Below are 24,805 nucleotides of genomic sequence, written 5' to 3' on the forward strand. Positions count from 1 at the left end.
ATCAGACACTTCCCCAGGAATGTTCTTAACATCTTCCCAAAGTTTCATGGCGATTGTTTGAACGGTGTGACCGCAGTTCACTATTATTTTTTTTATATACCGTATATTGAGAAAAATCGCATCCTTACGTGGCGCCGCCCTTTTCGAAATCATAAATGATTTGCTTTACAGAACCCGTCCCCAGAGTGTCCTTATTAACTCCCACAAAGTATTATGGCTATCGGGTGAACGGTATCAAACCAAAATCGACTTTTATTTTTATATACCGTATATAGAGAAAAATTGCACCCTCCCATAGCGTCGCCCTTGCAAAAAAGAACCCTTCTACACAGTTTGATGGCGAACGGATGATGGGTGTCAAACCAAAATCGACTTTTATTTTTATATACCGTATATGGAGAAAAAACATATTGCGCCCTACCGTGGCGCAACCCCTGCAAATTTGAATTTTTTTTTCACAGAAACCTCCCCAGGTATATTCTCAACAACTTCCCAAAGTTTCACGGCGATGTGATAAGAGGTGTGGTAATGCATAAAAGAAGCACACACAGATATACAGACAGACATACATTGCTTTATCTATATACTACTAAAAGTCAAGTTTGTTTACATGTTTGAATATTTATTTTTTTGTTTGTTTGTCCGATCGAGTATTGTGATATGTTCGACTCTATCTGGAGAGCTGTAAAATAGTATGTAGGTAGAGAATAATTTTTTAATGCAGATAGACTGTTAATCACAAATTTATTTAAAGACGTTAATTAATTTATTGATTTATTCATACGTAGAGTAACTCATTTTTTTTTAAATGTTAAAACATTGACTAAATTTTGTGGGAATAGTAACGTCCCTTGATGTGTTTACTTTTTGGTACAATAAAAATGGCGGACTCCAACATAGACTTTGTGGCCCATTCAAAAGTTTAACGCGTGACAAAGCTAATTTTCTGCCGGCTATAACTTAAACAATACGTCCGTTTGCTGTATTTATTACGTTCCAACACTTATATCAATTTTAAACTGTCTTTTTTCATTTAGTTTTACAATAAATTTCTCTAGATCTAAAGATCAGCTGTCGAAGGAAAGTTATGAATCTAGAATCTAGCCTAGGGCCTAGATTCTAGATCTAGATCTAGGTCACTAGACTCAATGTAAATTCTAGATCTAGACTTAATGTAAATTCTACATCTAGAATCTATTTCGGGCCTTAATTATTTTATATAAATCTTTGTTTAGCTTCAATGATCATCTAATTCGAGAATACATGGGATTTTTTTGTTATCTAGGTTCTATATCTATATAGATATAGTAAGATTACTCACTAACTTGGAGGCGTGGTCGGCTGCTAACAACAATATGGCGTACGGACCGGACGCATGACTTCCGACCATTTTTAGGCCATGTTTACCACGAGCAAAATGGCGGGTGTTCACATTATTTAAACATGGTATATGTGGCCAGGGCTAGATATGCCAGAAAAGCATTTTAAAATTTGCTTTGGAGAATGAAGGCAAAATTTTAAAGTCAGTGTCATAAACATTAATAGAACTTTTTTTTTTTTATGTTTTCAATTATTTTTTCTTACGCCCTATATGTTGGGGCGCCAAAATGGTTTGGAAAAATAAATTGAAAGGTTGAGGGGGGTTCAAATGGAAAGTTTGAGTGGGGGAGGGGGGGGGGGTGCACATCAAAAGTTTGAGGGGGGGGGGTTGAAAATCGAAATCTTTGGGGGGGGGGGGGGGGGGGGTTCAAATCGAAAAGTTTGTCCCCGGGCGCCGGGAAGGGTCGCTATGCCACTGAGTGACAGACGTGGTTTTTTTTTATGGATGACCCCCGAAACCCACAGTTATCCAACGGATGACGGGTATTCTAGTATCTATATAAAAATAGAAAGAAGATATATATATATATATATATATATATATATATATATATATATATATATATATATATATATATATATATATATATACATATACCCTATAGGATTTTCATTTGGGTTTGGGGTGTACATACGTAAGGTACACTCGACGTAGCCACGCCACTGAATTAAGCATCTAATTAAAAAGTGGGAAGTATCTGGAAAGTTTAACATAAACGGTGCTTTAGAAGTAGATCAAAATTGAGTTTCAAGATTTGCATCAAGCCCACGAGCAGCCGTTGTGGACTAAATTAAAGTTTGAAAAAAAGGTAATAAAATAACTTTAAAATTGGTCTTCTTTGATGACAGTTTAAATATTTTGACTAATTAGAACATACCACTTAAGATTTACTATGGTTGTGTTCAAACGTAACGCAAACTTATTTTATATTTTTTAAAGATACACGCTGCTTCGTTTATAATATTGTCTACTCCCCCGACACACTTTGGAATAGTTTTACTGTACGGGTGCCATTGTATTAAGATATTACGTCCCCTTATATGCTTTTAAGACGAACAAAAGTAATGGCATAATCAATGGCTATAGCGTTGCTCAAAGTTTCTTACTGCAATTGTTTTTTTTCCCACGTTTTCTTTAACTTGCTTTCTCTGTTTGTGTGTTTGTTTGTCTTTCCAATCAAATCTTGCGATCGAAATTTCTGGCACTTCCCAGTTAGCTAGCGCGCTGAAATTTTCAGGGAAGCTTTCTTTTGGATGACCATTGAATATTCAATTGTTATTATTACTAAATTGATCAATGGAAACATTGTATTGAGCATTTTAGACCGCTATATAATCTATATATATAATTATCCTCTGCTAGCCATTAGAAAAAAAACCAGCGACGCGTACCTCGCGCGCAGTGAAGCGAACGATCACATGTCGCCACAGGCTTAGGGGCAGAGAATTTAGCTTGAACCGAGTTTAAAGTTACAGGAGGTAGGCCAGTTTGGGGGAGACGATATGGTCGAGTGGTTGGGCACACGATTGCTATCCCACTCGACACGGGTTCAAATCTATGTGTTCTAGTCAGTAACGTATTCAAACAACATGTTTTTTACGAGTTGTCTTTTTACGAGTTGTCTTTTTACGAGTTGTCTTTTTACGAGTTGTCTTTTTACGAGTTGTCTTCGTTTACCCAAAAAAAAAGTGAAAAGATAAAATCGATAGCAAGATTTTAATGCAAACAAACAGACAAAGACTAAAAAGTAGAAAATAATAATCATTAAAAAAGTTTTTAAAAACCCACGTTTTCTGATTGAACTAAAAAGTAGAAAATAAATACTATACATACAATAATGCAAGCGATCACTCTACTATAAGCTATCAAAAACGTGGGGCGCCGTGATTTTCTTACAGTTTCTAATACTGTTGACTCTCTACAAGCTCCCTAATAAAAGTCAATAGTATTATCTAATCAATAGTAATATAACTTTTACTTCGGCGACCCACGTTTTTGATAGCTTATAGTAGAGTGATCGCTTGCATTATTGTATGTATAGTATTTATTTTCTACTTTTTAGTTCAATCAGAAAACGTGGGTTTTTTAAAACTTTTTTAATGATTATTATTTAAAATACATTTTAACAGAGCTTAAAATGTAACCCAAATTAAACCACACTATCCCATGCTATAGTTTAGTCAAGATAAATAAACAAACAAAAAAACTTAGGAAACACGGGAGGTCACCTTCAAGTCATAAGACTATTGGTTAGGCCATCGCCGAGGTCCGAATTAACGAATCTAAATTACAGGAGGATTGCACCACATCTCGTGATAGAAAAGTACCAGGTACATCTTTCTTGAAACTATGGAAAAATACCGGTGATTGCACCACAGGTTGATTAATAAATGTCAACTAAAAAGATAGGACCTAAGTAGGTCACAATATATATATATATATATATATATATATATATATATATATATATATATATATATATATATATATATATATATATATATATATATATATATATATATATATATATATATATATATATATATATATATATATACATATATATATATATATATATATATATATATATATTACGGTCAAAGCCCGAAGAACTTAGCACTAAGATCGTATTTCGCACATTGGCCGGCCAATGCGCGCACTGGCCTGGACGTACTCGCCAAAGTCCAAAGCGCTTAAACTTGACAGCGTATTTTGTACATTGGCCGGCCAATGCGCGCACTGGCCGGGATGTCCTGGCCAATGTTCTATCTAGACTAAGTTGTGATCGCGTGTTCATTATTTTGGTTGCGTTTTCATTGTAACGTATTGTTTAGCTCTTGTTTGTATAGCATTCTATATGCAAGGCGACATGGATCAAAAGGGCCGTCAGACCATGAGACAGACATAGCAGATGGCTGCCAAAAGAAAATAAATGTAGACCCATGTTAGTTTTCATATATGGGCTCCAACTGTATGTGACAGCCTCCTCCCTGATGACAATCATCAAAGAACAAAACCATGGACAGGCTAAAGCAAAACAGACAAAACAAACTGTTGACTATCGTCGACTAAACAAATATGATGTTATTGAAGTTGACGGTAAAGAAAAACTTATTGTACCACTAACAGAAGACAATAATGCTATTTTTTACTTCGTGCACTCTGAAGAGTTGTTCGACTTGATCAATGAAACTCACTTGAAATGAAAGTCGGACATGGAGGTCGTACACGGATGGAAAAAGAGCTGAAGAGAAAGTACAAAAATATCACCAAAGAAATCATTACTATGTATCTTCGGTTGTGCAAGCCTTGTCAGACAAAATTGTCTAATCCCAAGAAAGGTCTTGTTTCCAAAACCTTGATATTTAAAGAATTTAACTCAAGATGCCAAGTGGATCTTATTGATATGCAAAGTAACCCAGACGGCAAATACAAGTTTATACTCAGTTACCAGGATCATTTAACCAAGTTCATATTGTTGCGAGCTTTGGAAACCAAAAGAGCAGAAAAAGTTGCTTACCAGCTGCTGGATATCTTCAAGACTATTGGTGCCCCAAGTGTGCTTCAATCAGATCATGGCAGAAAATTAGTGAATCAAGTTATTTCTGAATCAAAGAACGTGTGGCCTGAACTTAAACTAGTTCACGGAAAACCATGGCATAGCCAAAGCCAAGGTTCAGTCGAACGTGCCAACCATGATGTTCAAAACATGATGATGACATGGATGCAAACAAATGAATCAGCTCATTGGGCTGAGAGTCTGAAATTCATTCAATTTATGAAAAATCGTTCTTTTCATCACGGAATCCAACAATTGCCATACGAAGCCTTGTTTGGATGCAAAGCAAAAGTGGGACTTTTGTTTTGCATCCAAACAAGTAATATTAATTGGGACTTAGCACTTCAAATCTACCAAGAGAGGCTCTCGATAAAATAGTTACTGAGGAAGATCTTGAGAACATTGAACAAGAAAGCTAAATCATCTGCTGCCGTGGCCGAACGTCCAGATCAGTTGCATGACAATAATGTGGCCAACAGACACTGTATAGTTTGTGAAAAACATTGTAGTGCACAACAAATCGCTGCAAGTGTAAAAATTAGAAGCTATTATGTAATTCTAAATGTCATAAAAGTTCAACTTGTTGTAACAAATAATAATATTGATTGATTGAGACTATAGTAAAAAAAAATGTGAATGTTTCTGTCATTTCTTTAATTAGTAATCAATAAAGATTTAATTTCATGATCCCTACGGCATAAAAAAAGCCAAAACCTGCTCATGATCTTCTAATTTGGACTTTGGCCGGTCATCCCTAGCCAGATGACCTTCTAATTAAGACTTTGGCCGGTTCACCATGGTCAGTCCCCGGACTGGCCGGCCAAAGGCTGAAATCAAGAGCTATTTCAGACTTTGGCCGGTTCACCATGGCCAGTCCGCGAATTGGCCGGCCAAAGGCCGAAATCAAGCAAAGTTTCGGTCTTTGACCGACCAAATGGAGACGATATTGGCCAATCCGCGCATTAGCCGATTTCGGGCTTTGACCGTAATATATATATATATATATATATATATATATATATATATATAGGCCTATATATATATATATATATATATATATATATATATATATATAAAATTAATGCATTAAAATTCCTTTTTTAAATAATATTATGAAATAATAAAACAACGATGATGATGCCGTTTTATCGAAACTTTTAAAGTTTATTGAAGATAACGTGTCAATAACATGTTTGTGCTTTTTTTCAAATGCAAGAAAACACACATCGATTAACTGCAAAGTGGAGAGATGTAGCATATTGTAACTTTGAGTGTCGTTTTCCCCATCGACAGAAAATAATGTGTCTTGAGCATTCTCATTTACATGGTTTATGTCTGCTCCAAATTTAATTATTGCATCTAACACCTTGTCGTGTCCATTTTGAGATGCAATCATTAAGGCATTATATCCATCTTGTTTTACATAGTTTATGTCTAATCGTGCTTTAATAAGAATATCTACCACCTTGTCGTGTCCATCTAGAGATGCAATCATTAAAGCATTCCTTACATCTTGTTTTACAGAGTTTATGCCTGCTCCAGCTTTAATAAGAATATCTAGCACCTTGTCGTGTCCATTGTGTAATACAAACATTAAGGCATTATATCCAACATCTTCCATATGATTTACGCCTGCTTCTGCCTTAATAAGAATATCAACCACCTTGTCGTGTCATTTTAGAAAGTCAAACATTAAGGCATTCCTTCTATCTTCTTTTACATAGTTTATGTTTGCTCAAGCTTTAAAAAGAATATCTACCACATTGTCGTGTCCGTTCTGAGATGCAATCATTAAGGCATTATATCCATCATCTTCCACATTATTTAAGTCTGCTCCTGCTTTAATTATAATATCCACCACCCTGTCGTGTCCTTCTAGAGATGCAATCATTAAGGCATTCATTTCATTTTGTTTTACATAGTTTATGTCTGTCCCTGCTTTAATTAGAATATCTACCACAATGTCGTGTTCATTTAGAGATGCATTCATTAAGGCATTATATCCATCATCTTCCATATGATTTATGTCTGCTCCTGCTTGAATAAGAATATCTACCACCGCTTCGTGTCCTTTTAGAGATGTAATCATTAAGGCATTCCTTCCATTTTGTTTTACATAGTTTATGTCTGCTCCAGTTTTATTAAGAATTTTTACCACCTTGTCGTGTCCATTATGAGAAGCAATCATTAAGGCATTCCATCTATCATCTTGCACATGATTTATGTCTGCTCCAGCTATGATAAGAATATCTACCACCTTGTCGTGTCCTTTTAGAGATGCAATCATTAAGGTATTCCTTCCATCTTGTTTTACATATGTTTTGTCTGTTCCTGCTTTAATAAGAATATCTACCACCTTGTCGTGTCCATTTAGAGATGCAAACACTAGGGCATTATATCCATCATCTTCCATATGATTTACGTCTGCTCATGCTGTAATAAGAATATCTACCACCTTGTCGTGTCCATCTGTAGATGCAATCATTGTTTTACATAGTTTATGTCTGCTCTAGCTTTAATAAGAATATCTACCACTTTGTCGTGTTCATTCTGAGATGCAATCATTAAGGCATTATATCCACCATCAAATGTGGAGATAAGAAATGTTACAGATAGTGATAATGATAGGTTAGTAAAAGCGTATTCCACACTTTGGCATATTTCGCGTTTCGTAATTAAATCAATGATTAAGCTCTACGAGTTTTTTCTATACTTGTAGTTTGTAAGATTCAAATTATTATTCAAATAGTTATTTTCCATTCTCCAATATTTTTGTTTAACATAAATGGCTAGAAAATAACACTGTTCATTTAATCACTAATAATGGTTTCGCTATTCTGTTTGTCTGTATGTCCGGAAAGCTCTAGAGAAAATACAAGGAACTTTAAAAGATGCAAAGTAAAAGCCCGTGACTCACATGGCATCTATAATACATTTTCAAAACAAAACAAAATATAGTCAGTTCTATAGTCGAAAAATTACTCACAACAAAATGACTTCATTGATTCTATAGTAAATAGAATTAAAAATCGAAGCTGAAAAAAGCACAATAATAATGACGTCATATATAGTTGATAAAAAGGCACTAACATTATTTCCTTAGTTGTTTGTCTAATCTTAAGTGGTCTGCATCCAGAGTTTGTTTTACGCTTCTCTTAAGAGAGGATCAATACACCCCCCCCCCGTTTAGAACGTCCACAGCGCCCTCTGTATGATTATATTTCGTTCGTGGGGGCGTTGGACGGTCGAAGGGGGCTGCGCCCCCCCCCCCCCCTTGAGACTTTTCTCAAGTTTGAGCTTAGGTACAATATTAAGGAGTATGGCTAAGACAACATAAAGTATGCAATGTAGTAAATATAGTACGCGTTTGTATTAGTATTAAAGCTAAGGTTATTATGTGTTTTATTTTAAGTTATATTTCCAGATCAGTTCAAAATGCCGATTCTAAATGAAAATCTTTTTTCAATAATATTTTTCGTTTCTGGTTAAATTTGATGTTTCAGGTAGGCACTTTGGTTTTGATTTTGATTTAGAGAAAAAGACAACATAATCCACCTATCGTCACATAATTGCTGTTAATATTCAAGTGACCAGTGTATTTCCTGCTAGAAAAAAAATAAAGTAACAACGATGGGGATTTGTGGGATACTCTCTGCAAAAACCGTTAAGATACGTCATCAGTCATAAGACTGACATTAATATGTGTAAACCAATTTTGGTTAAAAGTAAGAGTTTCATCTAACACGTAGGGATGCAAACTCTAGGCTGATAAGTTGAACCGTCAATCACACTTCTAATTAGATCTACAAAAACTTCCAATAAGAGCTGGGATTTTCGCTCAAACTCCAGTTTAGGATTTACTTATTAGATACAAAATAACAGGTGAACTCTACTTCACCTACCCTGTGTCCCGCGAGGTCACGATAGGCAACATCATCATTCACGTTAAAAAAAATGAAAAAACAAAAATTAACTTTGTTACGCGAAAAGTTACCAATATTTTTATTTTAATTAGGGCCTAAATCCCAATTTAGCCATTTCCATAGCAAAGCAGACAAAGATTTATGTCAAATAATTAAGGCGTGAAATAATTTAGTATATAGATTCTAGTTCTAGATTCTAGATGTAGAATTTACGTTGAGTCTAGATCTAGATTGTAGTTTTTGCCATAACCCTAGATCTAGATCTAGAACCTAGATAGATAAATCACACGCATTCTCGAATTAGATTATCACTGAAGCTAAACAAAGATTTATGTATAATATTTAATGCCGGAAATCTAAGTTTTTTCCAGGCATCTCTTCGAAGAAAGTCTACCCCCCCCCACCCGAAAATTTCAAGAGCCCCCCCCCCCCCCGGAGAGAAATGTCTGGAAGAAATACTGCCTGAAATAGACTCTAGATGTAGAATTTACATTAAGTCTAGATCTAGAATTTATGTTAAGTCTAGTGACCTTGATCTAGATCTAGCTAGATTTATAATTTTTTCTTCCTTTAGATACAGAGACATGTGTTGTATATGCCTAATGAAATTAAAAAAAAATGTTAAAAAAATGATAATAGTGTTAAAACCTAATAAAAATAGCAAACGGAAGCATTGTTAAAGCTATAACCGACAGAAAATTAGCTTTAGAACACGTTAAACGTTGAAATGGGCAACGAAATCTGGTATGGAAGCCGTCATTGTTGATGTAAAAAGTAAATAGAAGTAAATTCATTGTTCTGAACTTTTAAAATTAATGTGGTTAATCTACAAATGAATAAATCAATAAATTAATTAACGTCTTAAAATAAATTTTTAATTAACAGTCTGTCTGAAAAAGAAAATTGTTCTCTACCTACATACTATTTTACAGCTCTACACATAGTGCAGAATCTCACCTGTAACAAACGGACAAACAAACAAACAAAAGAATAAATATTCAAATATTTAAACAAAGTTGAGTTTTAGTAGTATATAGATAATCTAAATCAACCAGAGCGATGATTACTTTACTATTTAATATAGATCTAGTAAGTTACTTCAACATAAAGAAAATTACTGAAAGCGGAGATGGTATATATATATATATATATATATATATATATATATATATATATATATATACTCAATTTACTTTATACATACCTTTTTTAAGTAGCAAACTGATGTAATCTAACACACACGTTGAAGTCGTATTATCAAACATTTCAGAATTTAATAATGAAAGAATGTCAATAACGTTTATTTTATTGTTTTCAAATGCAATAAAACATGCATCCAATTCGTAAACATTGAAGAGAGACAATCTATTTTTTCGATTCATAGATAATTTCATTGAAAATTTACCATTTATCGGATGTGTATGGACTATTCTGTTTCGGTCATTTAATAATGGAATTGCATATTGAATGCATATTTTTTTAATTAGAATAGCTACCACCTTGTCGTGTCCATTTTGAGAGGCATCAAATAAAGAATTATATCCAAATCTATTTACGTGGTTAATGTCTGCCCCGAATTTAATTAGAATATCTACGACCTTGTCGTGCCCATTTATAGATGCAATCATTAATGCATTATATCCATTTTTGTTTGTCTGATTTACATCTGCTCCAACTTTAATTAGTATATCTACAACCGCGTCGTGTCCATTTAGCGATGCAATCATTAATGAATTAAGTCCATTTTTGTTTACAATGTTTACGTCTACTCCTAATTTAATTAGAATATGTACTATATGGTTATGTCCGTTTTGAGATGCAATCATTAATGCATTAAATCCATCTTTTTCGACTTGCTCTAGGTTTGCTCCAGCTTTAATTAGAATCTCTACAACCTTGTCGTGGCCACAAGAAGATGCAATCATTATCGAATTATTTCCATCTTTACAAGCATGTTCAATGTCTGCTCCAAATTGAGTTAGATTATATACAATCTGGCTGTGCCCACAGTGAGATGCAATCATTAATGCATTCCATCCATCTTCTTTTATATAGTGTAGGTCTGCTCCATTTCTAATTAAAATATCTACGACATTATAGTGTCCATTTTTAGATGCAATCATTATAGAGTTATAACTACCTTTTTCAACGTAATCAATGTCTGCTCCACCTTTAAGTAGAATGTTTACAACCTTGTCGTGTCCATTTTGAGTTGCAATCATTAAGGCAGACCATCCATTATCTTTCACATAGTTTACGTATGCGCCACCTTTAAGTAGTAAGTCTACAACCTTGTCGTGTCCGTTTGCAGATGCAATAAATAATGCGTTGAGTCCATCTCGGGATTCATGGTTAATGTCTGCTCCAACTTTAATTAGAATATTAACGACTTTGTCACTTCCTTTTTGAGATGCAAAAAATAATGCATTCCATCCATATTCTTCGACTTGGTTTATATCTGCACCATATCCTATTAGAAATTCTACGCCTTTGTCGTTGCCCTGGTCAGAAGCAATCATTAATGAATTAAGTCCATTTTTACTTTTATGGTTCACGTCGGCTCCAAATGTTATAAGAATATCTACGACTTGTAAATTTCCATTTTCAGAAGCGATCATTAATGCATTCCAGCCATCTTCTTTGATTTGATGTATGTCTGCTCCTTCTCTAATTAGAATTTCAACAACCTTGTCTTGCCCTTGACGTGATGCAGTCATCAATGAATTAAGTCCACATTTAATTACATGGTGAATGTCTGCTCCAAAATTAATTAGAATGTCTACAACCTTATCATGTCCATTTTCAGATGCAATCATTAAAGAGTCATATCCATCTTTTTTTGCATGGTGAATGTCTGCTCTAAATTTTAATAGAATCTCAACCACATCATGGTGCCCCATTTGAGATGCAATTATTAACGCGCTGCATCCGTTTTCCTCTTCATGGTTTATGTCTGCACCACCATTAATAAGAATGTTCACAACTTTGTCGTGTCCATTTTGAGATGCAATCAATAATGCATTCCATTCATTTTTTAATAAATGGTTAATGTCGGTTCGCATTTTAATTAGCATATCTACAATCTTGTCCTTTCCATAATAAGATGCAAATATTAATGCATTCCATCCATCTTCTTCGGTTTGCTCAAGGTCTGCCCCACCTTTAACAAGAATATCTACGACCTTGTCGTGGCCCTGACCAGATGCAATCATTAATGAATTTTTTCCATCTTTATTTATACTGTGAACGTTTGCTCCAAATTTAATAAGAATGTCTACTACCTTGTCGTAGCCGTTTTGAGATGCTATCATCAATGCATTGCATCCATGTTTGTCAATATGGTTTATGTCTGCTCCACATTTAATTAGAATGTTTACTACCTTGTAGTGTCCATTTTCAGATGCAAGCCTTAATGAATCATATCCTTTATGGTTAACATGATGAATGTCAGCATTATTGTTAATTAAATGATATATGACTTTTTCGTGTCCACGTTCAGAAGCAATCATTAAAGCATTTTGTTCATACACATTTACCTTATGAACGTCTGCGCCTCCGTTTGTTAGAATATTTAAGACCTTGACGTGTCCATTTTGACAAGTAAACATTAATGCGTTGAATCCTTGTTCGTTTACATAGTTTATATCTGCTCCACTTTTAATAAGTTTGTCTACAACCTTATCGTGACCATAATAAGAAGCAATCATTACTGCATTCCATCCGTTTACTTCGGCATGGTTTATGTCTGCTCCACTTTTAATCAGTATTTCTACAACCTTATCATGTCCATTTTGAGATGCAATCATTAAAGAGTCATACCCATCTTTTCTTGCATGGTGAATGTCTGCTCCAAATTTTAATAGAATCTCAACCACTTCATGGTGCCCCATTTCAGATGCAATTATCAATGCACTGCATCCGTTTTCCTCTTCATGGTTTATGTCTGCACCACCATTAATAAGAATGTTTACAACCTTGTCGTGTCCATTTTGAGATGCAATCAATAATGCATTCCATTCATTTTCGAATAAATGATGAATGTCAGCTCCCAATTTAATTAGCATATCAACGATCGTGTCCTTTCCTTTTTCTGATGCAAATATGAATGCATTCCATCCATCTTCTTCGGTTTGCTCAAGGTCTGCCCCACCTTTAACAAGAATATCTACGACCTCGTCGTGGCCCTGACTAGATGCAATCATTAATGAAGTTATTCCATCTTTATTTATATAGTGAATGTCTGCTCCAAATTTCATTAGAATGTCTACTACCTTATCGTGTCCGTTGTGAGATGCAATCATTAATTCATTCCATCCATGTTCGTCAATATGGTTTATGTGTGCTCCACATTTAAGTAGAATTTTTACTACCTTGTAATGTCCATGTTGGGATGCAAGCCTTAATGAATCATATCCTTTATGGTTAGCATAGTGAAAGTTTGCTTTATTTTTAATTAAAATGTCTGTGACATTTTCATGACCATATTGAGAAGCAATCATTATTGCATTAAATCCTTCTATATCTAAATGATTAATATCAGCCCCGTTTGCCAATAGATTATGCACTACCTTATCGTGTCCATTTTGAGATGCAATCATTAATGCATTCCATCCATGTACTTCGATTTGATTTATTTTTGCTCCACTTTTAATTAGACTCTCTACTGCATTGTTGTGTCCATCTTGAGATGCAATCATTAATGGAGTCCAACCATCTTCGTAGACATGGTTTATGTCTGCACCACCATTAATAAGAATGTTTACTACCTTGTCGTGTCCATTTTGAGAGGCAAGCCTTAAAGCATTAAATCCTTTATAGTTTGTATAGTTAATGTTTGCACCACATTTAATTAAAATTGAAGTTACCTTTTCGTGTCCATGTTGCGAGGCAATCATTAATGCATTATATCCTTCTATATTTAAATGATTAATGTCCGCCCCGATTTCCGATAGAATATGTACGACTTTGTCGTGTCCATTTTGAGATGAAATCGTTAATGAGTTGTTACCCTTTTTATTTACATGGTGAAAATTTGCGCCTTCTTTAATTAGAATTTCTAAGATCGTGGCGTGTCCATTTTTACTTGTAATCATTACTGCATTCCATCCATATACTTCGGCATGGTTTATGTCTGCTCCACTTTTAATGAGAATGTCTACAACCTTATCATGTCCATTTTGAGATGCAATCATTAAAGAGTTATACCCATCTTTTCTTGAATGGTGAATGTCTGCTCCGAATTTTAACAAAATCCCAACCACTTTATAGTGCCCCTTTTGGGATGCAATATTTAACGCACTGCACCCGTTTAATCCGACATGGTTTATGTCTGCACCACCATTAATAAGAATGTTTACAACCTTTTCGTGTCCGTTTTGAGATGCAATCAATAATGCATTCCATTCTTTTTGGAATAAATGGTGAATGTCGACTCCCATTTTAATTAGCATATCTACGACCTTGTCCTTTCCATATTCTGATGCAAATATGAATGCATTCCATCCATCTTCTTCGGTTTGCTCAAGGTCTGCCCCACCTTTAACAAGAATATCTACGACCTTGTCGTGGCCCTGACTAGATGCAATCATTAATGAATTTATTCCATCTTTATTTATATAGTGAATGTCTGCTCCAAATTTCATTAGAATGTCTACTACCTTATCGTGTCCGTTGTGAGATGCAATCATTAATTCATTCCATCCATGTTCGTCAATATGGTTTATGTGTGCTCCACATTCAAGTAGAATTTTTACTACCTTGTAATGTCCATGTTGGGATGCAAGCCTTACTGAATCATATCCTTTATGGTTAGCATAGTGAAAGTTTGCTTTATTTTTAATTAAAATGTCTGTGACCTTTTCATGACCATATTGAGAAGCAATCATTATTGCATTATATCCTTCTATATTTAAATGATTAATGTCCGCTCCGTTTGCCAAAAGAACATGCACGACCTTGTCGTGTCCATTTCGAGATGCAATCAGTAATGCATTCCATCCATGTTCTTCGACTTGATTTATTTTTGCTCCACTTTTGATTAGACACTCTACTTTATTGTTGTGTCCATTTTTCGATGCAATCATTAATGCATTCCAACAATCTATGTCAACATGATTTATGTGTGCTCCAAATTTAATTAAAATATCTACGACCTGTTTATGTCTATTTTTAAAAGCAGTTCTTATAGCATTACAACCATGTTTCCGAACACAGACTATGTCTGTTCCAGGTTTAATTAGGATATCTACTACCTTGTCGTGTCCGTTTTTAGAAGCAATTCTTAGGGCATTCCTAACATTGTTTATGTCTGCTTCACATTCAAGTAGAATGTTTACTACCTTGTTGTGTCCATTATGAGAAGCATGCCTTAAAGCATCATATACTTTATGGTTAGTATAGTGAATGTTTGCACCATTTTTAATCAAAATGGATGTGACATTTTCGTGTCCATGTTGAGAAACAATCATTAATGCATTATATCCTTCTATATTTAAAAGATTAATGTCCACCCCGATTTCTGATAGCATATGTACGACATTGTTGTATACATTTTGAGAAAAACTCGTTAATGAATTGTTACCCATTTTATTTACATTTTGAAAGTCTGCGCCTAATTTCATTAAAATGTATGTGACCTTTTCTTGTCTATTTTGAGAAGAAATCATTAGTGAATTTTGTCCTTTATGACTAACCATTTGCATGTCTCCTCGGATTTGAATTATAGTATCTACAACCTTGAGACGCCCGTTTTGAGATGCAATCATTAATGCATTCCATCCCTGTTTTTCGACATGATTTATGTCTGTTCCATCTTTAATTAAAATGTTTACGATCTTTTCATTGTTAGATGCAAGCTTTAATGAACTATAACTTTTATGATCAACATAGTTAATGTTAGCTCTACATTTTTTTACATTATTTATGACCTTTTCGTGTCCATGTTTAGATGCAAACATTATTGGATTATATCCATTTTTATTTAAACTATGAATGTCTGCTTCAGTTAGAACATGTACGACCTGGTCGTGTCTATTTTGGGATGTAATCAGTTATGCATTCTCTCTATGTACATTTACAAAGTTTATGTCTGCTCCACCGTTAGTAAGAATGTCTAAGACCTGTTCGTGTCCATTTTTAAATGCAATGGTTAACGACTTGTTACCCATTTTATTTACATGGTAAATGTCTGCGCCTCTTTTATTTTGAATATCTTAGACCGTGGCGTGTCCATTTCTTGATGAAATCATTAATGCATCAAATTCATTTTTTTGCACATGATGTACATTTAGTCCTTTCATAAAATTGCTATATCTATTTTAATTTCATTACGTACAAAATTCTGGAGACCATTAATATATGCGATTCTTACTAATTATCGAACTTTTAAATTATTTTGGCTTGCACAAAATCTGCGAGTGTGTGTTTAGTTTTCAAATTGCGACAATATTTTTGTTACATTTATTTTCATTTTTAGTTAGCTTGAGGTAGTCTATTTCTTTAATTTCTTTTTTTTAATACAGCGCTTTTTGTGGAATACTGAGTAATGATTGAACTGAGTAACGGTTGAAGAAGAGGCGAAAACAGCTGGGCTCACATGTGCAAGGATAAATGGAGCAGCACCAAACCGCTGGAGATGTGTGGTTGCAGCCTTTTGCTCCCCAGGGGCCACAAAGGAATGATAATGATAATGATGATGAGTAGTGATTCCATTACCATATTAACAAAATAATTCATATTTTTCTTATACAACCAATTTTGTTTACACTCAGTTATTAAAATTCTTTAATACTATGAAAAGCTTTAAGTTGAATGTCTAGAAAACAGCATACGTAGTATCAACTGAAAAATCGAGAAAATGTAAATAAATAAAATGTTTGCGATCAAGAGGTGATATTGATGCAAAAAATTCACTTCCAATTATCTAAAAGCCATATCTGGGCATATTGTTATAAAAACATTGTGCTATTTAACGTAAAATATTTCACATAGACACAGCAATTTCCCAATTACAAAATATATTAAAATACCTAAATTAATAAAATTAAATTCCATTAGTATAATATATCTAAGATTTAAATAAAATACAATGCCATTTTTAATGAAAGTACATAAACAATTATAGATTTAGTTTTTATTGTTTCATTATTGTATAACTATAATAAATAAAACTAAACGATACAATTTAATATTCAAAGTTTTATTTGTAAGAGTCTAAGATTAAACGCATAAAATGAATTACGTATTATTAAGCTCAGTTTTAAAGCGAATACAGTTTTAGAATAAAATTATATTACATAAGTAAATAGCTAAATCATTTAAAATTTTGTTTCCATTATATTTGTTATAATGTTAAGGCAGTTAACTGAAAACCACACGGTTTAAACCATAGATATCCACTTTTGAAATTTTCGAGTTAGCGCCCTTTTCGTTTAATACTATCACGTTTAATGATATGAAAGCTAGTAGCTAAGTCCTGTAACTGCAGATTCCTAAAGTGTTTCCAAGTTACTTGTGAAGACGACGTTTTAGATTTAAGAGAAAATCAAAGCAGTGACATGGAAAGCTGGACAGTCTTGAAGTAACACAGAGGTTGGTGGATTTTGTCAAAAGTCCCGTTTTAAATTTTTAAATTTAGACTAACAGATAGTATGTTTATTCTTTAATATTGGCGTCAGTGACATGTGTGAAAGTTGGAGGGTTAGAGACACTATGGGTTATGAGGTGTGTTAACAGCCCTCTATGTTCATCTTGTTGTCGGAAAAATGCTAATCATACGTTTAGCTTTTATTTCAGCTCTGTATATTTGTATGTGATATTTTCATTATTTTATGTTGTTACATCGTGTTTTAATTATTCTTTTAATCTTTACACTAATTTATTTACAATACTAATCTGAAATGCATTGCAGTTGCTATTGTGGAAAGTCTATATGTAATGGAATTCGACGCGTGTGTTTAATAAGCAGCACATACACGGCAGTGACCAGATTTAGGGAAATATTAAATTTTCAATTAATGTGTACAAGCAAATACGAAATTTGAAAAATACCCCCCTAAATTTAACTCTAAACATAACCATTTACAATCACAACCACAAAATAATTGAACAGATAATTAGACAAAAACCCTCACCTCCCAATTACACGTCTAATAACATAACAATATAAGCACAAACCTATAGGCCTACATTAACATGAACCCTAAATCTCACCACAACCACAACCACGAATAATAAACATAAATAAAATCATAAACCAACCGTCATATCAACTTCAACCACTAACATAAACCATTCCACTACCCACACTTCTAAGCATAAAAAAGAGCATACTGCATAAATAAAACATAAAAAGAAACATAACCATAGCCCTATCTACAACCTCAACCACATACATAAACATAAATACAAATACAAACACAAACAAAACATACATTTAAGCATTAGAATAATTATAAACAAAAATTTACCTCAACTTCAACTATAAAATTTATCACATCTAAGCCTTATTGTAGTTAATCTAGTCATATAGGCCTATATGCACACTTGACAGTAGTTTCTCTAACATTAGATACTCATCATAGTGGGGGTGGGGGGGGGGAGAAATGGCAATCAGCGAATATTATTACTATACATTGAAATGTTTAGTTTTATTATAAACTCAGCCATTCATATTTAAGTCTGATTAACCATGGTTAAGTAGAATCATTTGCAGATTTAGTAATCACTATCTCAATTTCTTTATAGGCTTAGTATTTAGTTGACCTTAACCTAAACGTCTACCAAAACAATATAATAACTGGAAGCCTAAACTGAACTCAACATTAAATATTTTTACTTTTCGTATACGAAGTATAGAGAAAGTTTTGTAATCGTGCAAATATAGAAAACATATTTTTGCAAATCTCGACGTTTTACACTTCATGAGTCGGATAAACATAGTTTTGCAATCTTGTCCGTATGTCTCCCTCTCTTTCTCGCCCTCTCTCACTCTCTCTCTATCTCTCTCTATCTCTCTCCCTGTTTAACACGATAACTTGGGTACCGTTACAGCTAGGCTGATGACATTTCAACAATACTTATTAAATAAAATTTGTAGATTGCTTTACACTTTTCAGCGATTTCCGATGACTGGAAGTGGCACTTATCATACTTTTAATTTTTTTAAAGCCTATAACTTGAGTACTGTTTCAGATAGATAAACAAAATTTCAAATATACATAAAAGATCATATTCTCTTCCTTCTGTCAAATTTTGAGTAATATCATATAACCGGAAGTAGTATTTTACGCTATGTCCGATTCCTAAAAAAAAACGCATGTGAATTTATAAAGTACTAATATATTCCGCTTTATTATACACATTTTGTTTGGCGTTCACATGGTGCGCAATTCTTATTTTCTACGCGATTCTATTCTTTTTAAAGGGATGGTTACATTAGCTTCAAGCGTCTGAATAAAATTAATAAACTAATTATTTTATGTTTGTTTTACGTTTGCGTTTGCGTTCATTTTTGCGTTTGTGTTTGTGTTTGTTCTTTTACCAAGATAGTAGCCTACATTTGAACCATATTATCTCAACTTTTAAAATTTAATTTTTTTTTATATGGTTCGGCTTTTGGACCATGAATGAAGGAATGACTACTCTTTTTTTTAATAATCAATATTTTTGAAATATTGATTTTTCCTTTCTCCTTTCTCGTATACTAAGTATAGAGAAAGTATTGTAATCATGCAAAAAAATAATTCACAGATCTCAATGTTTTACACCTCACTGAGTCGAAAAACATAGTTTTGCAATTTCGTCCGTATGTCTGTGTGCGTGTATATATGTATGCCTGTAAATAATATAACTAGGATACCGTTACGGCTAGGTTGATGCAGTTTTATATTAAAGTAATATATCAAATTTGTAGTTCTGTAACGAATTTCAGCGATTTCCGATAAACGGAAGTGGAAATTATTCTACTTTTAATATTTTAAAAGCCTATAATTTGAGTACTGATTCCGAAAGATAAAAAAAAAATCACATGTAAGTAAAAGATCTAATTATTTTTCTTTTGTCAAAGTGTGAGTAATTTAATTGACAGCAAGCAGTAATGTACGCTATATCCGATTTCTCAAAAAAAGTATGTAAATTTATAAATATTTCATACTATTAAACACATTTTGTTTGGTGCGTAATTCTATTTGCTAAGACATTTTTTGAAATATTTAAAAGTTTAATTAATTAAAAATGGATTTAAATATTGTCTATATCCGAAGTTGCCATCTCTCGTAGTGTTGTATAAGAATGTTTGCGAAAGTTTAGCGAAGATCAATCCCGGTTTATTTAATAGCTAGGCATGCTGCCCAGCTTCGCTTAGGCTTTCGAAAACATTGAGAATTTGAATGCTTAATTAATTCGCCCGAGGCTCGGTCTACGACCTCAAGAGTTATGAAGAGGTTCCTCCGTGGACATTTTTTAAAAATGTATAGCGAAAGTTTAGCGAAGATCAATCCCGGTTTATTTAATAGCTAGGCATGCTGCCCAGCTTCGCTTAGGCTCTCGAAAACATTGAGAATTTGAATGCTTAATTAATTCGCCCGAGGCTCGGTCTACGACCTCAAGAGTTATGAAGAGGTTCCTCCGTGGACATTTTTTTAAAATGTATAGCTCATATAAGGTACCGGTCAGTCGAGGTCAGTTTTGACCCCCTCATCGTAGACTTTTCGGCCAACCGGCCCCCGTGTTCTGTCGCCCCAAGGCAAGGTCCTGCCAAATTTGAAGCGCCTGCGGCGCCGGGAAGTGCCCTATCGGACACCCGACAATTTAGATCTAGATCTAGATTCCTAAAAAGAATTTTTTTTAAAAGTTTAGCCCGAGCATAATTTAAAAAAATACATTAACCAAGTTGACTTGGTGTGTCTCGAACCCGCACCACCTGCGTGGTGTAATGTACACTAACATCTCCGCTATTTAGGCACCTTATAATATACGGAGAATGAAACACGCATTTTAAAATCTTAACTTACGCGAATATGCCTATTCTTTCAAATTAATTTTTTTATCCCAAATTAGCCAGTTCCAAACAAAGATTTTGTATAAAATAAATAAGTCTTGAAATAGTTTAGAATCTCTAGATCTAGAATCCAAATACATAAAAAAATTTTTATGAGTTTAGGCCGGAAAAATTGTATTGTATACATTTCATAGTGTACGTAGATCTAAATCAAATTTGAATGAAATAGTTCATTTCTTTTTATTCTAAACACGGCAGATGACGTCATTAGTTAATGTATAAGCAATAGTGACGTCACAGTTTTATGCGTTCTTTTTCACATATATTAATGCTTTTCCGGTAGCATAAATAATACTGTTTCTCTACATTCGAATACGCCTTTAATTTTTATTTTTCTTCTTTAAATAAAATTGTGGTTATGCATTTAAAACATCTAACATATTATTTTCAACAAAAGTCCGTATAAAGTTCTCCATATATCGCTGCCGTTTCTGACGTGATGTCCGGCGAAAATATTTTGCGGACAGAGAGAGAGAGAGAGAGAGAGAGAGGTGCGAACGTGGGGTTTTATAGATTTAGATATTCACATTAAAGGAAAGTTGGCAAAGAACGGTCCCGTGTATATGTGATTTTTCTACAAGTTTCAATTGTATTTTGCATTTAAAATGTTAATATTTCAAAAGATATGCACTTTCATCTGCGCATTTTCCCCGCCATTTTTACATGTCTAGCGAACCGGGCGCAATAACTTGTTTTTAAACGTACTTGTTTATACAAAATATACACAAATATTATAGTCAAAATATTTTCAAATACATTAAAACCTTATTTTTTAGTTAGATAGCTTTTTATAATTAGAAGCATTTTTTTACAAGCGTCCCATAACTGGGTCGCTAGTAGGATATGGGTTTAAAAAAATTACATTTGCGAAGCTCGGGTATGCATCTAGTTTTACATATCTTTATTCTGATTTTGTTTAAAAGGATAACTACTAAAAAAGTACTTGCAAACATTTTTGAAAGACAGTTCTAAGAATATTTGTATGCACTACTGCAAAGGCAAAATACCATAAGAACAATTAAAATGACCAGAAAGTGCGCGAAAACCACATCCATTTTTATAATCCATTTTATAATCGTCAAGTGTAGCACGTATGAACATAATTCGTTGAGACGTTTTAATTTCACTTTCATTTATAAAGGCCTATATATATATATATATATATATATATATATATATATATATATATATATATATATATATATATATATATATATATATATATATATATATATATATATATATATATATATATATATATATCAACTCCAAAATTTTTACCGCCCCCCCCCCCCCCGAACGAAATGAAATTTATATAATTTATATAGAAAATATATACTTTTAACAGTGTCCGCCCCCCCCCCGTAGAAAGTCTACCGCCCCCCCCCCCCCCCGAAAATTTCAAGTGCCCACTCGGAGAAAAAAGTCTGGAAGAAACACTGATTGTTCTCTCTGTAACCTTCGTCTGCTTCATTGGCTATTCAGCATATTGCATGGACATCGTTGCCACAGGATCCACAAGAATGGGCTGCACTGAATTGTTTTTCACAAGCTATACAGAATATATTGGCCATTTTATTGTCACTGCGGGGTCGGCGTGGTCGAGTCGGTAAAGCTCATGGTTGCTAAACCGAAAAGTCTCGAGTTCGAACTCTCGGGCAGATGAGGCTCGTTAGCTGGGGACAGCCACTCTTCTAGGAGAGACAACTCCAAAATTAAACAACTGCTGCCTTGTAGTGTGTTCTTGGTTGGACAAAGGCTATGGAAGCAAATCCAAAAAGAAAAGCAGGCTGAAATCGAAGTCAATGGCCTCAATGGCGCATAACCAGTTGACACGTAACGCTTAATTGTGTTGGAGGCGTGGTCGAGTCGGCAAAAAAAAGCTCATGGTTGATAAATTCGAACAGTCTCGAGTTCAACCTCGAGTTCAGTCTCGATCCCCTTCAACACTAATAATTAAGAACGAAGAAGAAGAAGAAAGATTGTCACTGCCACGGCAGCATATGTGTGTGCCGAGAATGTCGTTGCATTTATGGCAACCTCCTTTTCTTGTTCAATGTTCTCAAGATCTTCCTCAGTAACTAAATTACCGAGAGCCTCACTTGGCAGATTTGAAGTGCTAAGTCCCACTTTTGTTTTGCATCCAGAAGAACGGGTTTTAATCAATTGAATGAATTTAGACTCTCGGCCCAATGAGTTGATTCATTAGTCTGCATCCATGCCATCATTATGTTTTGAACATCTTTCAAAACATGATGGTTGGCACGTTCTACTGAACCTTGGCTTTGGCTATGCCTTGGATTTCCGTGAAGTAGTTTAAGTTCAGGCCACATGTTATTTAGCTCAGAAATAACTTAATTCACAAATTCTCTTCCATTAGGATTTGGATTATTTATTTTGGCAGCCATCTGGTATGTCTGTCACTTGTTCTGACGGCCCTTTTGGTCCATGTCACATTGCATATAGAATGCTATACAAACAACAGCCAAGCAATACGTTACTCTCAATGAAACTTCACCCGGAATAATGAAAACGCGATCACAACTTAGTCGGAGAGGATTACGGATACATTTTAAGTTCTTGTTAAATAATGGTTGTCGTTTTTTTTTTCTGGTTAACAATCCAAAACCGGTTTAAAGATTTAGTTTTTGATTTAGGTTTATTTTCAGTTGAAAGACCGCTTCCTTTTAAATGTTATTTCCCGGTTTCCGGCGTATTTTCGATTCTAGTTAAAGTTTTGATTCCGGTTATAGTTTAGATTATGGTTAAATTGCCGTTTCCGATAAAAATAATCGTTTGCGCTCAATGTTAATTTTCGATCCCGGATATATATTACCGTTTCTGGTTAAATTGATTCCATACATTTTACCGTTTTAGTTTTGATTCTAGTTCAAGCTAAATTACCGATTCCTTTTCGCAGTTTACATTAAGCTTTGGGTGGAGATATTATTTGGTTTTGGATTAGAACAAAATAAATAAACAATATTCGCCTAGCGCCCTTTTTATTTACCTCTATATAAAAACGGGACAGTTATCATCTGCAAACTTGATATTACTAAAAAGGTATTTTCTATGTTTAAAATTGTTTTGCACATCTTATTTTGTTGTCGCGTGATATGTAGAGAATATCCAGATCTGTGTTCTCCCATATAATGTACCAACTTATTTATTGAATGACGATGAGAACAGAAATATAACACAATATTTTCCTTTAGAAATCGTCTTAAGTTTTAGGTTCATTATTTCTTGCATTTAGTTAATACATTTGCACTGAAATGTTAATGAACAAATGTATGGAATTAGCGTATATAAACTACATATAACTTCCTAATACGATTCACTTACTACGTGTTTGTACAAGACTTCTACGTAGCGGGAGATTTAGCAAGTCAGTACGTATATAATGTTTTTATGAAATTCAATCTATTGATTTTAAGGGTGCCTGCTTTGTATAGCCCTACGCTGACGTTACGCTCTAAAATAAACTAAGACAGTCTTATTAAAGAATTCAATAGAATAAATGGGACGTGTTGATTCTGTAGTTACAAAGTGGCTCTGACGTCATGCATAATTGTTTTTGTATCTGGAGGCCACCTCCACTGTCACGTGATAATATTGTATTTCGTTTTTAGACTTGCAGTGAAAATAAATTTAAAGACACACTTGATGCTTCAGAAACTATGTATTAAATTACAAACTTTTCAAGATTGATTTTTGTCAACGTGGTGTTTATTTAAAACAGATACGATATATTCAGTCTACACAAGGTGTTAAATACATTTTACCATCTACAGAACTATATGGTTAATTCCAATATATAGTTATAATCCAAATAATGTTCCTTATTTTATTGTTGGGCCTCGGGGTCGAAATATATATATATA

At 33.8% G+C, this 24,805-nt stretch overlaps 1 protein-coding gene across 1 annotated transcript; it reads right to left on the bottom strand.

The window, feature by feature from the left end:
* Positions 1-6,675: 6,675 nt before the first annotated feature.
* LOC131944100 (serine/threonine-protein phosphatase 6 regulatory ankyrin repeat subunit B-like) lies at positions 6,676-14,946 on the bottom strand. Its single transcript, XM_059304608.1, has 3 exons — positions 14,719-14,946; positions 10,420-14,619; positions 6,676-7,197 (listed from the first exon to the last, which is right to left on the bottom strand). Exons 1-3 carry the CDS (start codon positions 14,944-14,946, stop codon positions 6,676-6,678), a joined length of 4,950 nt encoding a protein of 1,649 aa, XP_059160591.1.
* Between the last annotated feature and the right edge of the window lie 9,859 nt (positions 14,947-24,805).

Source organism: Physella acuta, unplaced genomic scaffold (assembly GCF_028476545.2).
Source record: "Physella acuta isolate Inbredline_101_S28 unplaced genomic scaffold, ASM2847654v3 ptg000481l, whole genome shotgun sequence".
NCBI lineage: Eukaryota > Metazoa > Mollusca > Gastropoda > Physidae > Physella > Physella acuta.

What these genes read in the sequence shown, in the direction of transcription:
- LOC131944100 (XM_059304608.1), bottom strand. Translation starts at nt 14,946, where the DNA reads ATGATTGCATCGAAAAATGGACACAACAATAAAGTAGAGTGTCTAATC. An exon ending in CTCAATATGGTCATGAAAAG is followed by an intron (nt 14,620 to 14,718) that starts GTCACAGACATT and finishes GGACATTACAAG; the next exon opens with GTAGTAAAAATTCTACTTGA. An exon ending in TCGGGGCAGACATTAACCAC is followed by an intron (nt 7,198 to 10,419) that starts GTAAATAGATTT and finishes GGACACGACAAG; the next exon opens with GTGGTAGATATTCTTATCAT.